Source organism: Ixodes scapularis, unplaced genomic scaffold (genome assembly GCF_016920785.2).
Source record: "Ixodes scapularis isolate PalLabHiFi unplaced genomic scaffold, ASM1692078v2 ptg000187l_1___fragment_1__unscaffolded, whole genome shotgun sequence".
NCBI lineage: Eukaryota > Metazoa > Arthropoda > Arachnida > Ixodida > Ixodidae > Ixodes > Ixodes scapularis.
Genome location: NW_024609930.1, coordinates 385,616 through 404,085, shown reverse-complemented (window position 1 = coordinate 404,085; position 18,470 = coordinate 385,616). Strand labels below are relative to the sequence as shown.

General features: G+C 47.6%; 2 protein-coding genes across 2 annotated transcripts; one reads left to right on the top strand and one right to left on the bottom strand.

The window, feature by feature from the left end:
- Window positions 1-1,127: 1,127 nt before the first annotated feature.
- On the top strand, window positions 1,128-4,159 carry LOC120839486. The gene is made up of 3 exons (XM_040209755.1): window positions 1,128-1,641; window positions 1,731-3,277; window positions 3,962-4,159. The coding sequence occupies exons 1-3, from the start codon at window positions 1,128-1,130 to the stop codon at window positions 4,157-4,159; spliced, it is 2,259 nt and encodes a 752-aa protein (XP_040065689.1).
- Window positions 4,160-5,347: 1,188 nt separating this feature from the next.
- Window positions 5,348-6,289, bottom strand: LOC120839487 (uncharacterized protein K02A2.6-like). The gene has a single exon (XM_040209756.3). The coding sequence runs from the start codon at window positions 6,206-6,208 to the stop codon at window positions 5,360-5,362; it is 849 nt and encodes a 282-aa protein (XP_040065690.1). The 5' UTR covers window positions 6,209-6,289; the 3' UTR covers window positions 5,348-5,359.
- Between the last annotated feature and the right edge of the window lie 12,181 nt (window positions 6,290-18,470).

Here is an 18,470-nt window from a genome sequence, read left to right as displayed (position 1 = left end):
GCGTACCTCGTGACAAATATTGGCGTCCGCGACAGGACGAGACCTATTGAACTTGGGCAGCTTGTGTCTTACAAGTATTCCGTGAGCTGGTCAGACGTCAGTAGAAAATGGATTACAGAGCGATGCTTGACGTCGGAAAACAACTGGGGTTGCAGGGAGAGGGCTTGAGGAAATGGTTTGAAGAACAGCAAGCCCGAGAACGAAAAGAAAAGGACCTGGAGAGAGAGGAAAGAGCTGTCGAAAGAGTCGCCTTGAGAGAAAGGGCGGAGATTGAGGAACGAACACTTCAGCTTCGCATAAGATTAGCCGACAGCGGAGCGTCTGCAACCGCGGTAACCGATTCGAATGGAAACAGTGGCGAGAGAGTTAGCTCGAGTAGTCTTTGCCCTCGCAAGCTGATTCCCCCATTTGATGACCAGAGGGACGATCTCGATGCGTACCTTAAAATATTCGAGTGCATTGCCCGCGGGGAGGAGTGGCCACTACCAAAATGGGCAACAGCACTGAGTATGTGTCTTACTGGGGAAGCACTCAAGGTGTATGGGAGACTATCGCCCCAGGATTCTATGAACTATGAGGCAACTAAGAAAGCGCTTCTCGAGAGGTTTAGATTCACAACGGAGGGTTACCGGGAAAAGTTCCGAAAATCTAAGCCCGAGGAGGGAGAGACAGCTAGACAGTACGCAGCTCGGCTGCAGGGGTATTTCGACCGGTGGATGGAGGTCGGCGAGACTCCTGCTACCTATGAAGCCCTTCGGGATAGGGTGCTGGAAGAGCAATTTATTTCGCAATGTCACGCGAGGGTAGCCACCTTCCTGAAGGAAAGGAATTGTCGGAAGCTTGCGTCGATGGTGGAGACTGCGGATCGCTTTCTTGAAGCGCAGAAATTGAGAAGCCTTTTCTTTCTTGATTACGACACGAAGACGAGCGCATTTTCACCAAGTAGAAATCACGGAGATCAGCCACCGCCTATGAGGCCAAAGTGTTTTTTGTGTGGGCGCGTAGGTCATAAGGCTCCACAGTGTCGAAGTGGATTCAGGCATAAAATTCCGTTTTGTACAACATGCCAACGAGAGGGACATGAAACAAAAAGCTGTCCTCGAAAACGGCAAGATAAGCCGAGCGTCATGTGCTTTGTGGAACCCCCTCCTTTGCAGAAGGCGATGCCATATAACTTAGTAGAGGACTTAAACGCCGAGCAGAACGGCTACGAATTTGAGATGGTGAACGTCGTACAAGAAACCCGGGCGACTAGGGAGGTGGAAAATATGCCTGTTTTGAGCGGCCGATTGAACGGACAAGTGGTTAGCGTGCTACGTGACACCGGTAGCAACACGGTTATTACCCGACGCAGCTTGATACCAGATTCCCAGCTCACTGGAAAAATGGGGGTGGTGTGGCTTGTGGATGGAACGATTTTAAGCTTGCCGGAAGCCAAGATAAGCCTACGCTCCCCATATTTTACGGGAGACTTGCTCGTGAAATGTATGGAAGCCCCCCTTTACGACGTAATTATCGGAAATGTTGAGGGAGCACGAGGGGCTGACAAACCAAGCTACGAATGGGACACCGAGAGGAACCAAATGCCAGGAGGAGGAAAAGAATCTTCAAAAGAGAGGGAAGATGCGGTTCCGCACGCTGGTGAAATAAAGCAGCGGCGAATAGAGTGAAAGCAACGAAGGCGACTCCAACTACTAGCAAAGAAACTAGAATTGACATCGACTCTACAGAACTCAAGAGGCGGCAGAAAGAAGATGACACCTTGGAGGCGTGCCGAACCAAAGCTGGGCAAGTGCAAAGCACGAAGGACGGTTCTAAAATCAGCTTTTATTTCTCTAAGGGAGTTTTATGCCGTCGCTATGAACAGAAGGGTGGAAAGAGTTTCAAACAAGTGGTGGTACCAAAGACACTGCGAACCTACGTCCTCGAGATAGCACACGACAGTGTGTTGGCCGGACATCAGGGCATAAAACGAACTACTGACCGAGTGTTAGAAGCGTTTTACTGGCCAGGGATACAGGCCGATGTTAAGAGATTTGTGAAGTCATGTGATGCGTGCCAAAGGGCTGCACCGAAAGGAAGACTAAAGAAAGCGCCACTGGGCCGAATTCCCATTATTGACACCCCTTTCGAGAGGGCGGCCATAGACCTTATAGGTCCCCTCTCATCTACCTCAGAAAATGGAAATCGCTACATCCTGGCGAAGGTAGATTTCGCCACTAGGTACCCTGATGCCGTAGCGCTACCATCGTGCGATTCTCGCACTGTCGCAGAAGGATTATTAGAGATTTTTTCTCGAGTAGGGCTACCGAGGCAGATCTTGTCTGATCGAGGTGCTACCTTCACATCTGGACTGATGCAGGAGCTGACACAGTTATTGTCTATCCAGAAATTGCATACTACACCTTATCATCCTATGTGCAACGGATTAGTAGAAAGATATAATGGCACCCTGCGACAAATGCTCTCCAAGATGTGCCTGGAGAAGCCACGATCTTGGGATCGATACTTAGCGCCACTCCTATTCGCATACCGCGAAGTGCCTCAAGCCAGTCTGGGGTTTTCTCCGTTTGATCTAATCTACGGACGTCATGTTCGGGGACCGTTGACCCTGCTGAAGGAGATTTGGACGAGAGACGAGTTGGGAACTAATCTTAAGACGACTTACCACTACGTGTTTGACCTGCGCAGTCGACTTGGGCGAACGCTAGAGCTTGCCCACCAAAGCTTATCCTCGGCAAGAAAGGATCAGAAGAAGTTGTATGACAGAAGGACTGCAAGGAGGGCTCTGAAGGTAGGAGATCGCGTCCTACTCCTGGTCCGGACGAAAAAGAACACGCTTCTAATGCATTGGAAAGGCCCTTTCATCGTCGTGGGTAAAAGGAACAAGGTTGACTACGAGGTAGACCTTGGGCATACCACTAGAACATACCACATAAATATTCTAAAGCGGTACGAGGAACGCGAGACGACAAGTCAGACAAAGGAGCAAGTGTCCTCAATTAGAGCTGTAGAGGATACGTCGGCTGATCAGCAGCTTCCGTGTCTTGACCTGAGAAGTAAGCAGGGAGTAAGTGAAGTCGCGCTAGCCGACGATCTTAGCCAGAAGCAAAGGAGCGACGTTATGGACATCCTAGCGAAATATTCAAAAATATTTACGGATGTGCCGGGCCAAACAGATATCTTGGAATGTAAGCTGCAGCTGACCGCGCAGGAACCGGTGCATGCACCACAGTACCCGATTCCTTTCGCGATGGAGCGCGTGATCGAAGAGGAGGTAGGCGAGATGCTGAAGCTGGGCGTAATAGAAAAGTCAACATCTCCATACTGTTCACCATTGGTGCTTGTTAAGAAGCAGGACAAAACCTACCGTGTCTGTATCGACTTTCGTCGACTTAACGACATCTTGGTCTCAGATGCCGAACCGATTCCTAGGGTCGATGTTGTCTTTTCAGAAATAGGAAAAAAGACCTATTTCTCGAAATTGGATCTTTCAAAAGGATATTGGCAAATCCCGCTATCAGAAGACTCAAAAGAGAAGACTGCCTTCTGCACCTCTTCGGGCTTATACCAATTTAGGTACATGCCTTTTGGTATAAAAACTGCGTCAGCAATCTTCACACGGTTAATGAGAGAGGTGCTGCTCCGAATAGATGGTGTGCAACACTACATCGATGATGTCCTGATTGCGTCCAGCACCTGGGAAGAACACGCCTCCGTGCTTGAGCTAGTTTTGCGACGAATAGAACGTGCTAGGTTGACCATAAAGCCTAGCAAATGTGAGATCGGGATGAGGTACGTCACATTTCTTGGACATCGAGTAGGGGACAGTGAGCTTGCGCCAGTACCAGAAACCGTAGAAAAAATTGTGGGATCCAGGCGACCCACAACCAAGAAACAAGTTAGGTCATTTTTGGGGCTGGCCGGTTACTACCGTCAGTTCATTCCCAATTACGCACAGAAGGCTCTGCCTCTCGTCGAGTTGACAAAAAAGAAGGAACCCAACAACGTCCGTTGGACCAGCAAACAAGAGCTTGCCTTCCAGGAACTGAAGCGAGAGCTCTCAAAAGGACCAATTCTCAAGGCTCCTGACCTGACAAAGACATTCATCCTTCGTACAGACGCGTCAGATAGCTGCTTGGGCGCTATGTTGATGTAGAAACATTCAACGCTCCTACATCCTGTTGCTTGTGCCAGCAGAAAGTTGATGCCAAGGGAAATGAACTATCCTACCATCGAAAGGGAAGCCTTAGCACTGGTCTGGGCATTCAAAAATTCCACATCTATTTGTATGGCAAAGAATTTATCGTTCAAACGGATCACCAGCCCCTACAATATCTTCGCAAAATGAAAACGTCAAATAGTAGAATTTTGCGGTGGAGTCTACTTTTGCAAGAGTACGAGTTTATAGTTCAGTGCATTAAGGGGTCGAAAATGTCGGAGGGGATTACTTAAGCCGTATTTGATGTGGAATTGATTGGTTTACCGTGGCTCTTAGTTCTGATTGCAGAAGGATGAGAGGAATGATCTCGTTTTGAACGTTTTGTCGTGGGGAAAAATGGATACACCGACGACCCTTCAACTGGACGCCAGCCCGCGGTTGGTGTGCAGAATCGACTCATGTTTATGTCTTTTTCTTTCTTTTGTTTCGTTGGTGTGTGTCTGGTAAAGGGGGGAAAGAAAAAACTTTGGTGGGGGGCTATTGTCATGGTCGATTTATGAAAGAAGAAGAAAAAGCGGAGAGCTGCGCGAGGGGGGAGAAGAAAAAGAAAAAAAAAAGTGAGAGAGATCGTCGAACGGTCGTCGGAGTGCAGCCATCGCGACGAACTGCCGGGCCTGGGCGCTTGGGTGCCATGACCCAAACCAGAACCAGTCAGCGAGTTGCGGGCTGAAGCAAGGCAACAGGAAGGCTGCCGGAGATCCGTCGGTGAGAGGACACTGTGGTATCTGGAGTAACAGGCCGATGGGGGTCTTCGCTGGCACATCTTTATTGCAGGACTACCGGAGTACGACACATAGTCACGGGCGTGAGAGAGCGGCAGGATCGCAGCGGGTGGTGCAAACGGTGCGCTGGCTCAGATAGATATGGCGCCCCGGAACAGTGGCGCGAGACGCACGAGCGCGCGCTAGCTGTTGCCCGCTTATTGTGTCACCCATACAACACTCCCCCACACTTAGTTCAGCACAGTAATACCATTCGACGGCGTTCCAGTGCAATACTCACAAAGTAACACGATATGACAATTTAACAAAACACGAGAATAATTGAAGTTCTGGAAAGTACAAAGTACAGACATACTAAATACAAAATAATTACAGTTCTGAAAAACAGAAAGTCCTCGTCTTTTTCTCTTCCTTCTCAAGGCGAAAACCTATTAGGCGCACGCCGTTGCCGTTCGGGATACCGGCGCTGAATTTCTTGCGGCTGGGCTGGGGAACGACCGGAGACTGGAGTTGATCCCATGTCTTGTCCCTCTACCACCGGTGACCCAACTGGAGGCCGCTCGTTCACGAGTCCCCCTTGCCCTGGGGTTGGCGATGATGGCAGGACACTCGGTATCAGCAAACCGCCTTCCTCCTCCTCTGGGGTAGAGCTCTCCCGCAACCGCAGGTGGTCTTGGTGTCGCCGCCACACGAAGGTCCCCCGCGGTGTGGTCACGCGAAGCCTGTAGGAGACCGGTCCGGATCTAGCCATGACGACTCCGTGCAACCACCTCTCACCCGGCCGGAAGTTCTTGACGTACACCTTATCACCCGGCACGAAGTGTCGGTGTTTGCCACTGTGCTTCACCTGTAGCACGTCCTGCTTGCGGTGAACAGTTTCCTCTGCAGAGGGTCGCAGTCTGTCGAGACGGGTAGTGAGCCGCCGCCCAAGCAGCAACTCCGCAGGACTCTGAAGGGTTGTGGCGTGCGGTGTGTTTCTGTAAGCTAACAAGAAACTTGCTAGTCGACGGGACAGAGGCCGGCCCGGCATCTCTTTTCGTAAGGCCTCCTTCAGGGTGCGGATGAAACGCTCAGCCAGCCCATTACTTGATGGATGGTAGGGGGCGGTCCTGACGTGCCTCACACCGTTCTCTCGCAAGAAAATCTGAAATTCTTGGGAACAAAATTGGGGGCCATTGTCACTGACAACAACATCTGGCAGACCGAAATGACTAAACAGCTCCCTCAGCTTTTCAATAGTTGCTTCGGCCGATGTGCTGTTCATCACAAAAACCTCGGGCCACTTGGAGTGGGAGTCGACGCTCACCAGAAAATGACGGCCCTGGAAAGGTCCCGCAAAATCCAAGTGCAGCCTTTGCCATGGACGAGTTGGCCAGGACCACGGATGCAGCGGGGCTGGACCTGGAAGACTCTGCTGCTGTTGGCAGGTATCACACGACCTGACGCGATATTCAATATCCGCATCGACCTCCGGCCACCATACATAGCTGCGTGCCAGTTCTTTCATCCTTACGATTCCAGGATGCCCTTCATGCAGCTCGTCCAGTACGCGTTCGCGCAGTCCCTTCGGGATCACAACCCTCATTCCCCACAAAAGGCAATTCTGGTGCCACGTCAGCTCGCTTCTTCTTGCAGAGTAACGCTTCAGACCATCTTCTACTTTTGCGGGCCACGCACCGGCAAGGAACCTTGCCACTTGACAGAGCTCTTTATCTTTTGCTGTAAATTGTGCGATCTCTTGGCTGCTTACCGGAAAAGACTGCAGGCGGAGACTGAGAAACGCCGCGACGTCATCCTCGTAGTCTTCATCCTGAAACCCAGGAACTGGAAGTCGTGACAAGCAGTCCGCCTCCACGTTGAGTCGACCCGGTCGGTAAACCAATCGGTACTGATAGGCGGAAAGGGTAATAGCCCATCTCTGCAGACGTGCGGCAGCAATGCTCGGAATTCCCGTCTTTAAACCAAGAATGGTTTGCAACGGTTCGTGATCAGTGACCAACACGAAGGATCGTCCAAACAAGTAGATGTGAAATTTCTTCACGCCAAACACAATAGCCAGTGCCTCCTTGTTGGCTGTAGTTCTTTTCACTCGATGTCAAGGTTCTCGACGCAAACGCGATAGGCCGTGTGTCGCCGTTGGAGTACACCCTGGACAGGACGGCTCCGAGACCGTATGCCGAGGCATCACATGACACCTGAAGGTCTGCCTTGGGGTCGTAGTGTGCCAGGACAGGTGCGTCAACCAGAAGCCTCTTCACCATGTTAAAAGCGTCTTGACAGCGCTTGCTCCAGGTCCAGACGACATCTTTTCTTAGTAGCTCGTTCAGCGGTGCTATTGTGGTCGAGAGGTCTGGGAGGAACTTTCCGTAGAATGTCACCATTCCCAAAAACGACCGTAACTGTTTTGAGTCTTGCGGTTGAGGTGCATCGAGGATCGCTTGCACACTTTCTGCCAACACAGCTACCCCTTGCTCGCCGACTTGGTGCCCCAGGAACTTCAAACTTGCCTTCAAGAACTCACACTTTTCTTTCTTGACTCGGACGCCCTTGTCACTCAGTTTCTTTAGGACTTGCTCCAAATTCTTCAGGTGATCCCCGGCGGTCTTCCCTGTTACCAGGATATCGTCGAGATAGCAGGTTACCCCTTGAATTCCCGCCAGCAAGCTGTCCATTATCTTTTGAAACAGTGCTGGAGCTGAAGCGATCCCAAACGCCAAACGCTTGACGCGGAAGAGACCCTTGTGCGTGTTGATTGTCAGATAGGGTTGTGACTCAGGGTGGACCGGAACTTGCTGGTATGCACGACTTAAGTCTATTTTCGAGAAAACAGTCGCCCCAGCTACCGTTGCTAGAATATCTTCCAACCTTGGCAACGGGTACTGCTCCACGTCCAGGCAAGGGTTTACCGTTGTTTTGTAGTCCCCGCAAAGGCGTACAGACCCATCCTTCTTCAAAACCGGGACAACTGGTGTAGCGTAGTCACTATGGGCCACCGCTTCAATGACACCTGTCACCTCCAGTCTCTTTAGCTCTTCTTCTACAGCTGGCTTCAGGGCGAACGGCATACTTCTAGCTTTCAGAAACTTTGGACTCGCACCTTCCCTTAAGCTTAGCCGAGCCTCTTCCCCTCGCATGCATCCGAGCTCGTCCTTGAACACATCCTGGTAGCGTATTAGGATGTCTTGGAGAGACGCTTTTACATCAACGCTGACCGCGTTTAGCGATCCCAAGTCAAACTTGAGCTTGTAGACCCAGTCTCTGCCAATCAAAGGTGGCCCATCTTCTCCCAGTACGTGAAGCGGAAGTTTTTCTTTGAAGTCTCGGTACTCTACGTCCACCGTCGCCACTCCTTTTGGCTTGACACGCTCGCCGGTGTACGTGCGCAGTATTAGTGACGCCGGAGACAGCTCTGTGCGAGGAAACAACGATTGGAACTGGCGTTTCGAAATGATAGACACGGCAGCACCGGTGTCTAGTTCCATCTGAAGAGGAGCGTTCCCGACCTTGAGCGTGTAGTAGAACGGCGCATTCATGTTTCTGTCTTGAAGCCCGTATATCGCTTCACTCTTTTCTTCCTCAGCGGAGAAGTTTCTGAACTGTTTTGCTCTGCCTGGTGTATTGGCCAGTGATGCTTTACAGAAACGTTGGAAGTGACCCTCACGGTTGCAGCGATAACAAATAGTGTTACGGTGCGGGCATGACGAGGCAATGTGCTTAGGGGACCCACAACGGAAACATTTGTCCTGAGCCCCCACTACCGCTTTCGGTTTCACCGCCGTCAGTTTCTGCAGTTCGAGTTGGTCGTTGTCCGCCTTATTATGACACGCCTGCACATTCATGGTGGCTCTTTCAATAGTTAACGCTTTTTCCACAGCTTTCTTGAATGTCAGGCTCTCATCTTCGGCAAACAAAACTCTCTGAATGTCAACACGACTTAGACCGCTGACGAATCTGTCTCTGAGGGTTTCTTCCAGGTTACTTCCAAAATTGCACGTCTGTGTCATTCTTTTGAGCTCGGCGACATATTTTCCGACCGATTCCCCTTCCTGTTGTTCTCTCTTATGGAACGTTGCCCTTTCTGCGATGACCGACGGCCTCGGCGACAAGTGGTTTCGCAAAACGGCCAGCACATCTTCAAAACTCTTCAATGCCGGGTCCTCAGGCGCTACTAGAGTCTTGAGCAACTTATACGTGTCAGCTCCTATGAGGCTTATGACCACGTCAACTCGGTTTGCGTCCGCTACCCCGTTCGCTCTCAAAAAGGCTCGCAACCTTTCCTCGTAGGATAACCAATCACACTTCGTGTCATCAAAAGGTTCGACTTGCCCAAATAAGGCCATCGTGACTGCCTTCCGGTCCTCTGGTCCTTGATTCAAGATGCCAGATACTGGAACATCAGTTGAAAAGCCCTCAGTTGCTGAGTCGTCCGACGGTCTCTGCATCCCGTTGTAGCAGCGAAATCCGTGTCCTCATCGCCACTGTGTGGTATCTGGAGTAACAGGCCGATGGGGGTCTTCGCTGGCACATCTTTATTGCAGGACTACCGGAGTACGACACATAGTCACGGGCGTGAGAGAGCGGCAGGATCGCAGCGGGTGGTGCAAACGGTGCGCTGGCTCAGATAGATATGGCGCCCCGGAACAGTGGCGCGAGACGCACGAGCGCGCGCTAGCTGTTGCCCGCTTATTGTGTCACCCATACAACAGACACCAAGAAACCCGATCCCGAGATCCCTTCGCCGTGGCCAAAGCATCCATCAGCGTGGTGCCGACCAGGTCCGGGTTAGCCCAGCGATCGCCATTGGGAATTTCGGCGTCCGGAATCCAGGCTCCCGTTACCATCATCGAGAACTTGGTAACCACGATTCAGAACCCGGCAACTACATCCGCAACCCCTTGAGCATCTTCCGCCAACGGAAAAGACCGGAACTCAAGTGAATATTGCTTTGTGTACATATCCCTCGATTCGGTGTATCTTTATGTTCCTTTTTTATTAGACACCTTTTTCATTTTCTTCTCGAAACAAAGTGCCTGGATTCAATTGGGTCTGGTATTCTTTTTCTTTACATAAATGATTATTTGAACGAGCCTTGCGTACCTCGTGACATGGACAATGACACCGCAGGTTCTTTGTTCACTTCTCAACCTTCTTGTTTCGTACAAATAATAAATTGTTCGCCTTAAACAATTTACCCATCTAGCTCCACAAAGTCCGTAACGTAATACATGTATTTATTCGAGAATATTTCGTGAAATCTAAAGTAGACTACAGTTCAACAATTAGTACCCTCACACCCGACAAGGCTGCAGCTGCTAAAAAAAAGTGATTGATAAGTCATTTTCTATGAGATAATTGTCATAAACAAGAGTCATAAAGGGGTGTATCAACGCGCGTCATCCACGAGCGACACCCACCGAGCATTGCGCAATCCTGTTTCCCGGCTAAGTCTAGCGGCGAGATTGACGTCGTGACTTGACATCCCATGACCTCTACACCAATACGGCTTTCCCGTTAGGTCTAGTGGGAAAAGTACTGAAAGAGGGTGGAGAACGGAAAAAAAAAATATATGCTCGATAAACAAATAATGGCAATTACAAAAAAAAACTGTTTGTGGTTTGTTCACGGATTCTCTGCTCCCTTGTCTTTGTCAAAGGCTTGTATATATCCTTTTACTGTTAAAAAAAATAAAAGATAAGATCACGTGAGCGCAGTCAGTTCGTAGTCACTTTTAGAGTCCAGTTTTGAAGGTGATAAATTATGTAGGAACCTTCAAGGCCGACCTAAAGAACCGCCTTCCCAGTTTCCTTTTCTCCATTGCCTCTTCCACTCTTTTCTCAATCTCTCCCCGCAACCCCGCAGCAGTGGGTTTGTGAGTCACTTCTCGCAGAAAGGAGGAATATCCATAACTTTCTTGAATGAAAAGGACAAACTAATGAAGAATTTCCTCTTTTCTGGCTACTGGTCGGCCTTTAAGAAGAACCCTTTAACTTGCGCTAATGTCATGGCCAGTCAGTACCACGCAGAATAAATACTATACATCTTTTCATATCTTATCATCCAGATGAATAATGCAGTCACTACACTGTGAGTTTAATAGTGGTGTATGAGATTTGGATAAGAAAGACTATGGCGCATACTCGAAATGCTGATCACGTCCCAGTAAACACAGACGGCTGCTCGTAGAGGGCAAATAATAAAATATTCTATAAGAGCGACCGGGGTGATACCTGGAGGTGTGAGGTTGGGGATGGCACAATGAAAGTTTTAAGTGAGAAGCCTCCTCCCCACAAGGTCAGTGAGGAACATACGAGACGAGGGCTCTTAAATATGATGTTGCGACCAAATCTTCAGCTGGAAACAGCAGAGCCCAGGAATCGGGTGGCCGTGGTTGGCGACAATACAGATTCTTTTACATTTTCGTCCCACCTTGTAGTGAATTGCGAAGAGGCTTAGTAAAAAGCTATTCAATAATCATCATTTGAAGCATGGAACCAGCGACCAGCCTTGACGCAAAAGGTATTATTAAAAAATCCACACGCCGGGCCCAATTTTACGGCCCATCGTCCCTGTGTAAAAAATACCGATAGCAAAAATACAGGCAGACGGACGTCGAGCGACGTGTCTTCAAAAACCTCGCACTGTGTGGTTAGCATCGCTGGATCTCGGCGTCGCCTGGTCTCTACCATGAGCCCATGACTGTCTGTAAATTCTTCTATGGGGTGCCTACCGTGAAACTTACCCAAGCAGCACGTTGTGAATGGGCCATCGCTGGCAAGTGCACTATGGCCAACCAGATTTTCGATGGCCCAACCTTGGCCAAAGTGCTCGGCAATAGCAGTGTTTTCGTCCTCGTCTGGTGACTTGCCATTCACTTTATGCCAGTCGCTGGCCATTCACTTTAGGCCACTGACTGGCCAATCACGTTTGGCCAGTGACTGGCCATTCACCTTTGGCCGGTCACTGGCCATTCCCTTTTGGCCAGTCACTGGCCATTCACCTCTAGCCAGTCACTTTTGACCAGCCACTGGCCATTCGATTTCAGCCAGCCACTGGCCAGTGGCCAGTCACTTTTGGCCAGCCAGTGGCCATTCACGTTTGACCAGCCCCTGGCCATTCCCGTTTGGCCAGCCACTGGCCATTGACTTTCAGCCAGTCACTGGCAGAAAGTGGCTGTAGTTATACACTTCATATATAATTTATCACAGACTGCCAGAAAATTTTGGTTTTTTAAGACGATTGTCAACAATTTCGGGCGCTCAAGTTTGAGAACTGAACCCCAAAAAGTTGTACATATTAATTATAAGCGAAGCTGCTGCAAGGTTGCTCAATATTTATTAAACGTTTTGAGCACTACGTCTTACGACACTGGTTGCGACCACCATTTCAGTCGTCCGTGGTACCACCATTAAGATCCCCCAGTAATACAGCAGTAAAAGAAAAAAGTAAATTTAGGTGAAGGGACAGTGCAACGATATTTAGTTACAATATTTTTCACTTTGCACAAGCTTACTGGCACTAATGGCAAAGCCAAGCCTTCAGTACACAGTAAACGTTTTTACACACTTAAGGGTGTAAATCAGTTTGTACCAGGGCTAACACGCTCATAATGTTCAGGTAGGCTCCATTCATAATGAGAGCTGTATAACACCCTTAGGAAAGGGTGCTTGGCATGAATGGACGCCCGCTGGGGTGGCACAGTGGATGCTGGGCCACCCCAGCCAATCCGGCGCCGGGAGAGTATCACGCCAAGTTTTGGTTATGTGGAGTTCAAGGTCATATGACGCTCTCTCGACGCTGGATTGGCTGGTAGTGTACGCCACGCTCGGACGAAGGGTGAAATGAAGTATCAGCCCCAGTTAATATATTATAGGAATGTGTCCAATACACATATCAGAATGTGTAAATTGTACAAAAAACATATATGGTGTTGCATATTCTTATATTATTATTATGATATGATTTACAGCTTATCATGTTTACTGAACACATTTACACTTTTTTTACTTAGGGGGATAGCCACACCACCACATACGAGGCACGTGATACAGAAATAATGAGTCACACTGAACGCAACTTATGGAGTAATACAAAGCAGCTCCTTGTAATCCACATCAAAACCCCGGGGGCAATTGGGAAGTGCTACGGCGCCCCCCTTTCCCGAACTCTAAGCAAGCAGTGGCCTCGAGAATCGTACTGCACGGCTGAACCATTGTAAGCATCATGGGTTGCCACAAACGAGGCAAGGGGAACTTTCCTGTTAGGAGATCACGTGACATATTTTGTTTGTTTCAGACGATTGCAGGCAACACGCTTCACTTATCACTTGTCTCTTTATGCGTCTGATTACTAATTGGAAACAGGGTAGAGGGGGGTGGTCTAGCCCTTAACTGAACCACAGCAGTAATTCAGTAAGGAAAGCTCATTACACCAATTAGAATGTGTTAAATGGAACATTTATTAAACCTTAAGAGGCAAATTAAAAATACAATGTACGCCATTCCATGACATAAAGAATACTGAATGCAAACATGTAATGAAAAATATCACATAATGCACTTGCACTCTACGGCAAAAAAGCAAATGTTTCGGTAGAAGACGCTATCCTCTTGCTCACGTACAAGGAAAGTTATAAAGTTCTGGAAGACGACTATGAATGAGGAACTCGTCAAGCTAAATTCTAAGCATGCCTCGCCTTCAGGAGGTCAGCATAAGTTATCACAGAAAGTGCTCAACATTTAAAGAAAGAAAAATAAAACATGCCTCCATAAAACCTTCTATCATTCGTTCTGGAAGCAAACTAAAATGAACCTGATAATACTGGCGAGAAAAGTGCATTATAAAATTTTAAAACGGCTCAGAAAACATCTCTTTGACCCAAACCTGTCTGCAAACTTTGTTCATAATTTTGATTACGACTGTCCTTGAAGTTCTGTCGCGCAAGCCAAGGAAAAGCCTCCCCTGAGCAACCAGCGTGTTGGAGGCCTTGCATTCGTTCTGGATGCTGAGCAGTCAATATGCTGCCAACAACATGCAGAGCCCCTCTTCTGCATTAACAACGGGAAACAAGCGCTCACGATCCACAACCAGGTGAAGAAAGACTGCATCGTTCAGTTCTTGCTTGGTGCAGAGGACACATGGTGTCGGTAGGATGTTCTCGCCCTGCGTTAGGTAAAAGGATAAAGCACAATATATTTTAATGTAGAAGGCCAAAACATGTTTGCTCTCGTCAACTGCTATTATTCGCTGCCATTAAGGCCATGAGCATCAGCCTCCACACAGACATACAGTGCTTATGTTTAAACAGGTAACGGGCGTCTGCAGCAATGTAAAACGAATGAGTAATTACATTCGGGGCAGCACCACGACATGAAAGTATTCCTATATAATCTTAGCGACACTTCTGAGTATCTCTTTTTGTGTATCAAGATGCATTTGTGAAATCTACTTGTGTTTCAGTAGTGAAATAAATTTGCGATGCATTATGATACCGTGCTAGACTTATGTATCTTGTTACATTTATTGTTGGAAATGAACTGACTGGTTTGGAGGTAAAAACAAAATAGAAGCCACGCCTAAAATCCGACGCATGACTGGTTTGTTTTCGCAATGAGAGTGCTTTTTTGCTTTGTTCTCACATTTCGCTTTTACAGCGGCCGGTTTTCTTTCTGCAGACAGCAGCCCTCCTGTGTACATTTGAGGTTACTGTTTGGGTAAGAGGATGCACAGCTGAGAAACATTATTCCCAAAAGAGTCAGAAGACAAAAATCAAGGAATGTTGGGTAGACACACTTTGCCAGGCGGTGTCATCGGTCGCCAGCGTTCATTGGGTGCGATAATGGGTTCTCAACGGTATAAGCGAACGTAGCCAAGGGAAGGAAAGTTTAAAAAGAAAAGGAACAAACACAGACAAAAGGTGGGGAGCTCTGGTGCTACAATCTATGTCTGCCACGGATGCACCCTTCTCACCACGCCACTCTGCATTATGAACCGTATAGGGCCGCCGACTGACCAGAACGGTACATGCTAATATTTGTCCCTTGGCCAATGTTAATTTTTTGCCTCCTCTTCTACACGGAAAAACCCAAAGATGAAGGTTACAGAAAACAGCAAACATAATGTCTCTCATGTAGCTGTAGAAATTAACTTTCACGAGCTACATTTTATGTCTAGTCGCTGGCTATATGAGCTCCCCCGTCGGACACCAACCGGAGGAGCGGAAATTTAGCACGCAGCGCGTCGAGCCTAGCGAGTTTGACGGTGTTGGTTATCAACGGTGGAGGGGGGGGGGGGGGGGGGGGGGAGGCTGCACATAAAAAGGTGCTCGTGATAATATATTTCTACAGCTACCTATGAAACATTGTTGAATTTGAACATCGATGCACAACTAGAAGTCGTGAGAGACAAAACGTGTTATGACAAAATATAAAACGAGCTGTCTAGGTCAAGAGAATAGCAATCTCGGAGGCCCTAAAGGTAACCTGCGGCTGTTGGATGATTTTCTGTAAATGGACCCAGAATTCGCGAGCAAAGAGAGAGGTGAAAATATTCAACTGAAAAGTTAATAAGCTCAAACCATTATTCAGTTTAAGCCCAAAATCTATGATTCGCACATGCCTACTATTTTAAGTATGAAGCCGAAGGCGAACAAAGTAGTAGTCTGATGATTTATTGCCGAATAGAATACATTTAAAATATCAAACTGGATGGTTTGCCTATGTTTTAAAGGTTGCGATAAAAATGCAATACTTAATTGGGTGCAAAGCAAACCATTTTAACAATTATGTGCATGATTATATTCTTCAAGTCGTTTTACATGCAGACACAGCACTCTGTTTGAAAGCTAATAGAATTTTTCAAAAGGCCGTGAAAGTTACGTTGATGCCTTTTTCACCGCGTGTTCGTTGGACTCGGCGGACATTAGTAAAGGGAATAATTGTCACAGTATGTTGACTAATTGACCATAATCTGTAAGCTTTGTAATTAATGGCATTATGAACCGTGTTGCAATTGCAGTGTTAAAAGCCAGTCAATATGAAAGACTATACCGATTTAAACCGATCACGAAAAGCCAAGCGGCTTTGAGGTATTCACTGTCAAACTTTTGCATTTTTAATGTTGGGTGCAAAAACCGCGCTCAGCTTCAGCTCAAAAATTCGCGCCGTTAATGAGTGACATAGACGTACCGCGTACGTCGTCACTATCTCGCAAGTGTGTCCTTTGTGGAAGCATCGGCGTCATACTTCCAGGATAGTAAAGGTGCGTCCGAAGCAACCACGTCCGCACGACATCCTGAGGCCTTCTGAGCGCAAGATTTTGTTATTGGGCGACAAAAAGGCAGATGTTTAGGATTGAATATCTCAAAATTGTTGCCATTCGCAGATTGTGTCATTTGGGTTAGTCTTTAATATTCACTGCCTTTGAAACTAGAATTGAAAAATATCCCACAAAACCACTGTCCAAAATATTATTAAAACTTTGGTTAACTAGTTTTGAATAACATACTGCGAAGGGTTTCCCTTGATGTAATGTCCTCAGAGCCCCACAAACATACGGTGAAGGCGGCATCCAAGTAACACTCACGCCGTTTTTGTTTTTTTTTTGTTTTTTTTTTCATTTTGTTTGAATTGAAGTAGAAAACTTTGTATATATGTATATAAAATATATATAAGTTCCGGGTGCATATGCATGCAGCCGTGCACCATCCAACTATAGAGGTCCGCTTTTTCGTTAAGAAACACTGGAACAAAGTGGACAAGGCCAGTTTTACACAAACTCCCAGCAGAGCATGTGCCATAGAGCGCTAGAAATGATTGCTCACGTCATAGAACACTCTCCGTGGCTTGAAGAGAGCGGCTTGCAGTGTTTGACGGTCGGTCTACCCGCTTGGTGCAGCTGCAACCTACAAGAAAGTTAATGCAGCTTGCCATATACCAGAAAGTAATAAAGACAAGGCCAGTATTACATAAACCCCCAGCACGGCATGTACCAAGGACCGCCAGAAATGACTGCTCACCTCATAGAACACTCTGTGCGGCTTGAAAAGAGCGGCTTGCGGTTTTGACGATGAGTCTACCCGCTTCGTGCAGCTGGGAACTGCAATAAATTTAATGCAGCTCGCCATATACCACAAAGTAACAAAGAAAAGCCAGTAATGCATAAGCCACAGCACGACATGTCCCAAGGACCGCTACGAAGTCGCACTCAACTCATGGAACGCTTCATGCGACAAAACCCCGCATTAAGGACTGATTGAACTTAGTATAAATGTTGCAAAAAAATAAGGATCTGTATTCAGCTGTGTCAAAGCACGTGATCTTATGTAATAATTGTGTGGCCTTATGGAACACTACTGAAAAATTTTGACTAGCGAGAGTGACCACAAGTGTATACTGAAAGAATCAATAACAATGATGAAACCCAGAAATTAGTTGAATGCCTTTCGTGTGTTTTGCCATCGAGTGGAAGAAGTTTCTCTTTTGCCTATATTTTTTATTATAAACAGGTGCGATGTCCGTCTGTGTTTTGAAATCTTGATGTTGTGCATGATATTTTTTATTTCCTTTTGAAAGCTCAAGGGCATTCCCAGTTTGTTTAATCAGATGTACCCAGATGTTAGAAGGTTGCTTCTTTGCGTTTACTGTTTTTGGGTATGTTAGGAGTTTTGAACAGTATTACGCTGTAAGGTCCAGGAAGGAATTCCCTTCGTTAAGTGCTGGTAAGCAGACGAGAAATTGCAAAAAGTGACTTCATGTCTTCCCCTATGTTTCCTCTTTTGGGTCACCCATTCATTTTCGTCCATTGAAACTGAACTGTGATCGACACTTCTTTGCGTTTGTATTATCTTCCTGAGAACCCGTTTTGAATAAGTTGGTTGGTTGGTTGGTTGTATTGTTTGCCAGACGTGACATTTGGCTCAGTCACGGTGGGCAGATTTCACGGGCCTGGGTTATTGTAGGTTGATGAGGGTGAATGCTGGGAAAGGAAAGGGAAAATATGGTGATGATGGGTCCGGGGATGACGAGGGCAGCGTCAGCAAAAAAATGACTACACACGTTTCGCGGGCGAAAAAAGAAAATGGTTAGGGCCGTTAAGACGAACTGTGACATATGTTCAATCAATGCTGTACACGACAAAACCCCATAACGCGCACCAGCAAGCACAAAATAAATAATGAGAGTACTTATATCGACCTAACTATACTTCGTTTCACCCCACATGCGAGCGAAGGCAAAGGTGGAAGCGCGAGCACGAAAGCTCCGCGCGCTCAGGCTTTGCTCGAGCACGCGAGCTGGGGAGAAGCGCTAAAAGCGCTGGTCTCGCGCTCTCAGCCCCGGCCCCGCCCGGAGATAAGGCGAAACGAAGTATAGGCTACCGTTCTAAAGTTTCTTACACGTCGCAGTCACAGTCTTAAAAGTAGTTCGCACGCGCCGAAAAAAAAAAAACACAAATTTTCTCAGCCGTATGCACGTGGAAGTTGGTCCCTTCGGAAATAAAGTAGCTTCGAGCGTGAAAGGAATGTCTAGCCC

Excerpts from the sequence above, each read along its gene's own strand:
- LOC120839486 (XM_040209755.1), top strand. The coding sequence starts at position 1,128 with ATGTGCTTTGTGGAACCCCCTCCTTTGCAGAAGGCGATGCCATATAAC. Across the intron at positions 1,642-1,730 it reads AGATGCGGTTCCGCACGCTG|AACTCAAGAGGCGGCAGAAA; the intron begins GTGAAATAAAGC and ends TCGACTCTACAG. Across the intron at positions 3,278-3,961 it reads AGCGCGTGATCGAAGAGGAG|AAGGCTCTGCCTCTCGTCGA; the intron begins GTAGGCGAGATG and ends AATTACGCACAG.
- LOC120839487 (XM_040209756.3), bottom strand. The coding sequence starts at position 6,208 with ATGAACAGCACATCGGCCGAAGCAACTATTGAAAAGCTGAGGGAGCTG.